The 9,525-nt window shown below is 42.2% G+C and overlaps 1 protein-coding gene across 5 annotated transcripts in view; it reads left to right on the forward strand.

The window, feature by feature from the left end:
- Positions 1-9,525, forward strand: part of pds5a (PDS5 cohesin associated factor A) — a 39,021-nt gene that overhangs the window by 25,986 nt on the left and 3,510 nt on the right. For 2 of the 5 annotated variants that reach the window (XM_085459361.1, XM_085459363.1), the window contains exons 11-32: positions 16-161; positions 482-633; positions 1,226-1,339; positions 1,714-1,795; positions 1,889-1,937; positions 2,756-2,895; positions 3,225-3,340; positions 3,844-3,949; positions 4,061-4,221; positions 4,440-4,563; positions 4,707-4,865; positions 5,011-5,079; positions 5,209-5,345; positions 5,482-5,605; positions 5,707-5,911; positions 6,417-6,531; positions 6,732-6,864; positions 7,112-7,231; positions 7,617-7,679; positions 7,839-7,987; positions 8,072-8,159; positions 8,239-8,507. In XM_085459361.1, the coding sequence (XP_085315487.1) occupies positions 16-161; positions 482-633; positions 1,226-1,339; positions 1,714-1,795; positions 1,889-1,937; positions 2,756-2,895; positions 3,225-3,340; positions 3,844-3,949; positions 4,061-4,221; positions 4,440-4,563; positions 4,707-4,865; positions 5,011-5,079; positions 5,209-5,345; positions 5,482-5,605; positions 5,707-5,911; positions 6,417-6,531; positions 6,732-6,864; positions 7,112-7,231; positions 7,617-7,679; positions 7,839-7,987; positions 8,072-8,159; positions 8,239-8,507 (2,821 nt within the window). Of the gene's footprint in view, positions 1-15; positions 162-481; positions 634-1,225; positions 1,340-1,713; positions 1,796-1,888; positions 1,938-2,755; positions 2,896-3,224; positions 3,341-3,843; positions 3,950-4,060; positions 4,222-4,439; positions 4,564-4,706; positions 4,866-5,010; positions 5,080-5,208; positions 5,346-5,481; positions 5,606-5,706; positions 5,912-6,416; positions 6,532-6,731; positions 6,865-7,111; positions 7,232-7,616; positions 7,680-7,838; positions 7,988-8,071; positions 8,160-8,238; positions 8,512-9,525 lie in introns of those variants that run through there. The other 3 variants (XM_085459366.1, XM_085459365.1, XM_085459364.1) reach the window with 3 other exon arrangements.

Here is a 9,525-nt window from a genome sequence, read left to right on the forward strand (position 1 = left end):
TCTTTATTCCCTCAGAGTATTTGAAGGTGCGTTCCCACGACCCAGAGGAAGCCATTCGTCATGATGTCATCGTCACCATCATTAATGCTGGGAAAAAAGACCTCAACTTGGTCAATGACCAGCTGTTAGGCTTTGTACGGGAAAGGACCTTAGACAAGAGGGTAAGATAAATATTTGTAGTACAGATATTGTAACGGGGATGTGTTACATTAGAACTAGTGACGTGTGGGTTTATTGGCTTGTCACTTAACGTTGTCATGGCAACAATAGTGTAATTTTAGTGCCATCATCAGTAGTTATTGACCTTATGAAGTGAATTATGTATAACATATAACAGTGTTCATAAAAGAGATGAAATTTCCCTGAATGCAACATAATTTCCTTATCAAACAAGAAATAATATAATGTACTTCCAAAATCTTAATTACATTTTTTTCATCTTTAATCTTTTTCTCTTCCCTTTTCCTCCCTCTTGCTGCAGTGGCGTGTGCGTAAGGAGGCCATGATGGGCCTGGCTCAGCTTTACAAGAAATACTGTCTGCACCACGAGGCTGGAAAAGAGTCTGCCCAAAAGATCAGCTGGATCAAAGACAAACTGCTGCACATCTACTACCAGAACAGCATCGACGACAAGTGAGAACATGCAGGCTTTACAAATTGGACTAATGATTTACTGCTGCTAAGAATCAAATTCACAAAACCCAAGAGGTTTACTTTTTATTTTCTATTGTTTGTTTTGTTTATATTTCATTTGCATTTTAAAAGGCAAAAGCGAATCTGCGAGGGCAAAAAAGTAAAAGTACTGAAGTTATTTTGTTTTTCATTTTTAGGAAAAGAAACAGTGCGGATAAGTTTTAGATTCAATTAATTGATAATTGTGTTAGGAGGACTGAGGTGAAATATTTGAGCATTTGTACCTTGTGACCTGCAGACCAGCCTTAGCAGCAACTCCGGTAATCAGAAATGAGGCTGACAGACCAATTCAGTGCACCACTTTACAGCACCAGGTCTTTGCTGCAGGCTAAGAGGACTGATGTGTTTTAAAGGAACTGTTTTCCTACAGTGTTTTTGATAATGAGTTTTTCTCCTGGATTAATGTTGCAGAATAAGGCTAGTTGTCCACTACTGGGTAGTGTTTAAAGCAGAGAAGGCCTTTAAACTTGCACCCTAGCTGATTTATTGATTTTTCTGTGTTTTCAAACAATTCTTCCTTCCTTTCCTGCAGGTTATTAGTTGAGAAGATCTTTGCCCAGTACATGGTCCCTCACAATCTTGATACAGAGGAGAAGATGAAATGCCTCTACTACCTGTATGCCTGCCTGGACACGAACGCTGTCAAGTCAGTAAACCCACACTAATGACACCATCAAATCATCATAGATACGTACAAATGAAAAATGACCAGTATATTTTTATATTACACACACCATAAAACTGCCTGGATTATTCTTTACACATGAATGCGTCCCGTAGAGTCTGTGTGACATGTGACATAAATTTCATCATCTTGCGGTAACCGTAAGGGTCTTTGCGGATGTCTGTGTGCCTGTCTGGTTTTTGTTTTTTGTGGCGGCGTGGACTTGTCTGCAGATAATTTGTTTTACAATGCACAACTTACAAATGTGCCCCAGGCGGCAGACAAGTGGACTTCAAAGAAGCATAACAAGACTGAATACTTTTTTCTCTCTTGGTGTAATTAATTTTTGCTTTCAGGGCCCTGAATGAGATGTGGAAGTGTCAGAACATGCTCAGAGGCCTCGTCAAGGAGCTGCTTGACCTCCACAAGCTGCCAGTGGTACATTTATGCAAACACACGCACTGATCACCTGTTCCTCCTATTCTTTAAAACTATAACCTGGTTCTTTTTCTCTCTCTCCCTTTCTCTTAGTCTGAGGCCAACAACACAGCAATGTTTGGGAAGTTGATGAGTATTGCCAGTAAGTTGCATACACACAAACACTAGACAGGGCCTTGTTCTTTAAGGCCAGCTTCTCTTTAAATCGTCTTTCTTTGATTGGTTGCCCCTCATAAGCACGGTTTGAGCAGCAAGTGGGTTATTTGTCCTCACACTAATAACCTACCTCCTGGCTGTAGCTTACCAGGTCATCTTCTAATTGGAAGGTTGGTAGTTTGATCACTGGCGGCTTCAGCCTGTATCCTTGGGCAAGATACTGAACCCCAAGTTCCTCTATGATGCTTTCATTAGGGTGTTAATGGGTGAGTGATGCATGTTGTATAAAGTGCTTAAAGTGCTCAGGTAAAGGAGAAAAGCACCATATACGAACCAGTTCATTTACCATTTACTCACAGCCGGAGATGTGTTCACATTAAAGACAGGCTCTCTCTTTTACATCACACAGAGCCAAGACTAGAAAAACTGTCAGAAACTAGACGAGTGTTTAAAGCAGTTTGAAACCTGAGCTTTTTACCCTGATTATTTGCATTTTTTTATTTGAAACTTTGGCCCAGTATTAGTCCTAGTATCCACCATTGAAACAGTGTGTATTTGTGTATATATAGCACAATATCACTATTCTTTAAATAAATGCAAATAGTGTTGTCATGGTTGCTTAATATGTCCAAGCATGTTGTTCACAAATCATGGGGTCAATATTTGTCTCTCGGCCACACCAGTCCTCATGTCAAGGTGTCATTGTTGCAGTCTGTGGGTATATGATGGATAATCCAGTGGGTCAGCTTGAATTCTTTAGGTGCATAACTTACCGCCTATTATAACTCTGCCTTGTGTTTTCAGAGAACCTCCCAGATGCTGGGAAAGCTCAGGACTTCATGAAGAAGTTCAATCAGGTACTCGGTGAGGATGAGAAGCTCCGAGTTCAGCTGGAGATGCTCATCAGTCCGACGTGCTCCTGCAAACAAGCTGAGATTTGTGTGGTGAGATGACATGTTTGATGCCTCCTCTCTTTAATGGTTTGGTCCCTAATTTCAGTGCTGTTAGTTTGAATGTATCAGACCAAAAGCACGAAATAACCAAAACAACTTTATTTTTCAATTAAAGGTCCAGTCAGTCAAAGAAAATGCAGATTTCTGTGACAGATTTCAGTCTTGAACTGTGATAGAGAGCAAAATAACTGCTAGGTTTACTTTTTCCCCTCTTAACCAGAGTTTTAATAATACATGACTTGCTGTGAATGTGCATGCATAATAACATGCACAGAATGACAAGTATTAAGATGTTATGATGCTGTTTATACTCTCTGCAGAGGGAAATCACTCGGAAGTTGACGTTCCCCAAACAGCCCACTAACCCGTTCCTGGAGATGGTGAAGTTCCTGTTGGAGCGTATTGCTCCTGTTCACATCGACTCTGAAGCCATCAGGTCAGAAAAATTCACATGTGAACACTGATGGAACAGACTCAAAACAGAGCTAAGATGTTAACATGTGTTTAAGTTTAAACTCTGATTCCAGTAAACTGGATCACAGTAAACCAGTGTGTTTTTGTATAGTCTCCAAAACAGGTAGTTGTATGACTAGCAGTGTGTCTCTTCCCCTCACTCAGACTGCTTCATGCCCTAGCTTTGTCTCTGTCATTGTGTAACACTTTACCATAGACAGACTTTCCTCATTCACTGAGACACCTAGTGGCGATAAGGTGTAACTGCAGGCCTCTGGCAGGGCATAAGTTTAACCCTTTCTTCATTGTGGAAAAACACCATTCTGAATAAACACATGTACTGAATGACTTTTACTTCTCATGCTTTGCAGTCTAACAGTTTCTACTCAACCCTTTTTACTTCCTGAAGCTGTAACCAAACAAATTTGGACATAAATTTGCTTAATATAGGAGTAGTAATAATCTGTGTTTCATCTTTTACTTTAGTGCTCTGGTAAAGCTGTTGAACAAGTCTATTGAGGGCACAGCTGATGATGATGAGGAAGGTGTTACCCCTGATACAGCCATCCGCTCAGGACTGGAGCTACTCAAGGTACATGCTGTCACCAAAGTGTACTGAAATCAAATCGTCAGCACACAATAATAAGAAGAACAAAATACCTGTATGATGCTGCTTAGAAAACATTTCCTTCTCTGTTTCCAGGTTCTGTCTTTCACCCACCCCACCGCATTTCACTCGGCAGAGACCTACGAGTCTCTGCTCCAGTGTTTGAAGATGGAGGATGACAAAGTTGCAGAGGCAGCCATCCAGATTTTCAGAAACACTGGGCAGAAGATCGAGACGGAATTACAGCAGATAAGATCGTAAGTGACATAAATTTACAGAGACGTAAATGCGCCAGGAGTCTTTACGTTTCAAGAGATGTGCCTTTACTTTCAATATACTCACTTATCTGTGCTTCACCAATGGTAAATCATTAAATAACAGCACTATACATTTGAAGATGCTAAGTTAGGGGTTAAAACAAATTACAAAATTAGCTGTGTTGGTCTTTAATCGCTTGTTCTTGTTTGTCCATCAGGACTCTGATTCCTATCTTGCATCAGAAGGCCAAGCGGGGCACCCCTCACCAGGCCAAGCAGGCTGTTCACTGTATTCATGCCATCTTCAACAACAAGGAAGTGCAGCTGGCACAGATTTTTGAGGTATTCAATTATTCCACTTGAGCAATCGTATGATTTTACATCACCTCGATTGCATATCAAATATGTGGCTGCTTTATTCAAACATTTTGTCATCTTTCCTTTCTTTGTATTGATGTATTTACACCGTTTGTTTCTTCTTCCAGCCTCTGTCACGTAGTCTGAACGCAGACGTCCCAGAGCAGCTCATCACGCCTCTCGTGTCCTTGGGCCATATCTCCATGCTGGCTCCAGATCAGTTTGCTTCCCCAATGAAATCCATTGTTGCCAACTTCATCGTGAAGGACTTGCTCATGAATGACCGGGTAAGTGAAGACCCCTGTATGTAGGCAAGAAGTGTGTGCGTGCGTGCGTGCGTGCGTGCGTGTGCGTGCGTGCGTGTGTGTGTGTACGCACGCGCACAAAAAGAAAAAGTGAAAATCTGATTGGCTTGTGCCTTTGTTACTTCAGTCGGTAGGAAACAAGAATGGAAAACTGTGGACCACTGATGAGGAAGTCTCACCGGAAGTTCTTGCTAAGGTAAGAGGTGATTTCAGTTGTAATACAGTCTGTTTGAGGTTCTTCATCAAAACTTTTTGTCTCATTATATTTTAAAAACAGAATCTTTATAACAAGGATCTTTCTCTTTTTAAATTTCTGTTCCCAAAGGTTCAGGCCATCAAACTGCTTGTGCGTTGGTTACTAGGAATGAAGAACAACCAATCCAAGTCAGCGAACTCCACCCTGCGCCTGCTGTCAGCCATGTTGGTCAGCGAAGGAGACCTCACAGAGCAGAAGAAGATCAGGTACCTGGGGCTGGAGGTCCCTTTGCTGAGTGACGGATGTTAAAAGTCATATGTGTGGGAGTGCTTTGGATGGAGACCTTAATTTTTCTTGGCTCATGTTTTGAGGTGACCGGTTGTTTTTTCCTACTCCTGACAGTAAATCGGACATGTCCCGTCTGAGGCTGGCTGCAGGTGGAGCCATTATGAAGTTGGCACAAGAGCCGTGTTACCATGAAATCATCACACCTGAGCAGTTTCAGCTGTGTGGCCTCGTTATCAATGCAAGTCTCACCTTCATATCAGACTTTAGTGCCTCTGTCATCGATGAAAAAGTAAAAAAAAAAACTTCATATCCACTGACGCGGTTTGTTCCTCCGTGCAGGACGAGTGCTACCAGGTTCGTCAGATCTTTGCACAGAAGTTGCACCTGGCTCTTGTGAAATTGCTGCTGCCCCTCGAATACCTGGCTGTGTTCGCTCTGTGCGCCAAGGACCCGGTGAAGGAGCGCCGCGCACATGCCCGACAGTGCCTCCTCAAAAACATCTCCGTCCGCAGAGAGTACATCAAACAAAACCCCCTCGCTCAGGGTCAGTTCTCTACACCGAAACATCAGTTTTTAATGTGCTCTTTCTTAGATGGCAGTTTAGATGATGAAAGAGGATCGTTTAATCCAAATGTAGTACAAATTGTTACTAATGTCATGTTAATATTAGGCTTTTGAGTCAGTTGGAAAAACAGCTTTTGGAATAAATACTTTAGTCAGATGTTGTTAAGTCACTGCATAATTAAAAAAGCATCAAACAGAAGAGAGAAACATGATGATAATGGTTATTTGTTGGTTTGTTTTTATTACAGCATTCAGAACAGCTTTGTTTTTGTCCTGCCAAAGGTCATTTTACAGTTTTATGTTTGGCTTTTCTAATTCAAACACAGCATCACAGAAAAAGTACCAGTATTGTTGGCTGAGATTTATTGAGATACTTATTCAGGAAGTAACATTTCACCTGGCGTTTTCTTTTTCCCACATTGAAAAAGGGGACATAGAAAGTTACTCACACGCATTAAAATTAGCTATTGTCTCTTTCTCCTCAGAAAAACTTGTCTCTCTTCTTCCTGAGTATGTGGTTCCTTACATGATCCACCTGCTGGCTCATGACCCAGACTTCACAAAACCGCATGAATATGAGCAGCTCAAAGACATCAAAGAGTGAGTGTGTTTTGATTTAGCCTCCTGCTGTGACTGCCTTTCCAAAAATGCTCTTATTTCTAAATTGCTCTTTTGTTCTATTATAAAGTCCAGTGAATACACATAAGTGATGATCGTACAGCTGTGGCATAAAGAATATTTATAGTGTGTGTGTGTGTGTGTGTGTGTGTGTGTGTGTGTGTGTGTTCGTTCATATATAGATGCCTGTGGTTCATGCTTGAAGTGCTGATGACCAAGAATGAGAACAACAGTCATGCCTTTCTTAGGAAGATGGTAGAAAATATCAAACAAACCAAGGATGCTCAGTGTCCTGATGATGCAAAGGCCAACGAGGTATGTAATAGTGTTACTACAGTTTTGCATTTTAACATTTAAAAACATTTGACTGGACATCCAGTGTAGTTTATATAATAGAGTTAATACTTTGAATTGCATTTACAGTTTGCCAGTAAACTATAAATTTGAGTCATTCCTGTTCTTTAAAATTACAAAGTAAAATCTTTGGATTCTGCATTATTGGGCAGACAGTGTGTTTAGCAATCGGGCAACTGAATGGCTTTCTTTCATGTTGTGATTACAGAAACTGTACATTGTCTGTGACGTCGCTCTCTTCGTGATCGCCAACAAGAGCACTGCGTGTCACCTGGATTGTCCGAAAGAGCCTGTCTTACCCTCCAAGTTCTTCCTCATACAGGACAAGGTCACACACACACCTTAGCGTTTTCCTAACTGTAACCTAATTGTAACCCTGACACTAAAACCACATTTTGAGTCTTCAAATTCAGGGGAACAGCCCTTATTTTCTCACCATAAAGGCTGTTTGTCCCCACAAGCATAGTAAACTTCCAATTTTTGGTCCCCACAAAGATATGTGTCTCACACACACACACAGGAAAATGGTTAGGGTTGGACACATTTGGTCATCTCAGCTAATCGAGCTGTTTGACTCTGGGGATGGAAAGTGATTCATGCTGGTATAGAGCTGGGAAATTGTGCTTATGTGCAGTTAGGAATCTAAATCATGACCTTATTTATGTTTTGGGTTTACGGTGATCAGTTGTCTTGTTTTTAATTTCTTTCAACAGGACTTCAAAAACGATAAAGAGTATTTGACGGCAGAAATGAGACAAATGCTGCTCACTGGAAAGGTAAATGCACGACACCGAGGCTTGTTACGTTACATTAGGCTTGTTACCCACAGTTTGCCAGTAAACTCTAAATTTGAGTCATGATGTGGAGCTAAGAGGTTTAAAATTTTTTCCATGTTATTCTGAGCACAGAAAGCTGAATTCTCTTTCACTATGTAGCCCAAACCAGCTCCTGTGTTAGGAGCAGTGAACAAGCCTCTGACGGTACCAGGGAGGAGGATCTTCACCAAGACCACCACAGCTTCAGACACAACCAGTAACACCAGCACCAACTCCTCTCCTCTGAGCTCAACAATCAACAAGAACAGGTAAGCACGCAGACACAGATGCTACAGGCGCTCGCTCTTAGACATAAAGTTTCCGGTATCACTGACACTCTCTGCGTCTCGCAGTAACAGCAGCTCTACCATTGAGTCATCAGAGAGCAGAGCACAGGAAAACAATGAGAACCCAGTCATCAAGGCTGAAGAGGTGAAGAAGGTAATCTCACGTGGGAACTACACATTCCTGCGTTTAAGCACTGATTTTACTCAACTGAACTCTTATTGCCGTTTCCCAGGTCGAGCCCAGTCAGAAAGCAGCTCCCGATGCCGGGACAGAAGCGTCGCCTGTCAAACGACGTGGTCGCCCGCCTAAATCAGCTGCTGCTGCTCCAGTAGCAGCTGACAAAGAGGGAGGAGCGGCACCAGTGGGGGGTGGAACCAGCAGAGGCAGGAAAAGGGCAGCTGACCCCAACTCGAACCCGTCTGCAGAGTCAATCAACATCAAGATGTCAAAACAGCAGCAGCAGAATGACGAAGGGACAAAGAGACAGATTGACCTGCAGAGGTGAGGTCTGAGAATGAGAGGAACGTGGTTTGCTGGATTCAGATCTGGTGATCGTGGAGGCCATTTGAGTACAGTGAACTCATTTTCATTAAGCTTTGTGACATGGCCCTTGACCCTGCTGGAAGCAGCCATCAGAGGGTGCTATAATGCTCTGTGTGTACTAAGGAGCCCAGAGTGCTACAAGAAAGTACTCCCCACATGATTACACCACCACCAGCAGCCTGAAACATAATACAAGCCAAGATAGATACTTTCATGGTATTTACACCAAATTCTGACCCCGACCTTCCCAGTGTGGCAGCAGAAATTAAGCCTCAGTTTTGTGCTGTCCAGTATTGGTGACATGTGTGATCTGCAGCCTCAGTTTTCTGTTCTTGGCTCACAGGAGTGGCACCCGGTGTGGTCTTCTCCTGCTATACACCATCTGCTTTAAAGTCAAACTTGTGTGTTTAGAGATGCTCGTCTGCATACCTTGGTTGTAATGAGGTATGCACAGTTATTGCTGCCTTCCTGTCAGCTCACAGCCTTCTGGTTATTCCCCTCTGACCTCTGGCATCAACAAAGTATTTTCTCCCAGAGAACTTTTGTTCGCTGGATATTTTCTGGGATCATTCCCTGTAAATCCCAGTAGATCAGCAGCTTCTAAAATACTCATACCATGGACCATACCATGTTGAATCCCTTGAATCACCTCTCTTCCACTTTTTGATGCTCACTTTAAACCTTAGCAGGTTGTGGTGACCATGTCTGCATTCCCTAAATGGACTGAGTTGCTAACAAGTGATTGACTGATAAGAGATTTGAGTTTATGAGAAACTGAGCATGTGTACCTAGCAAAATGAACGGCAACTTTATACTTAAAATGTCCATTTGCAGCCCTTTTCCACCAATACCTACTTGGCTTAAGTCTATCTCCCTCGGTTTTGGTCATTTTCCATTATCTGAAAGTCCTGTGACATAATTTGTGTGTGACATGAACACAACAATGGAGGATGTGGAAGTGATGGTATACCTGTTT

Source organism: Copadichromis virginalis, linkage group LG6 (genome assembly GCF_057382275.1).
Source record: "Copadichromis virginalis isolate Kocher_CV1m ecotype Utaka linkage group LG6, C_Virginalis_male_GT1.1, whole genome shotgun sequence".
Lineage (NCBI taxonomy): Eukaryota > Metazoa > Chordata > Actinopteri > Cichliformes > Cichlidae > Copadichromis > Copadichromis virginalis.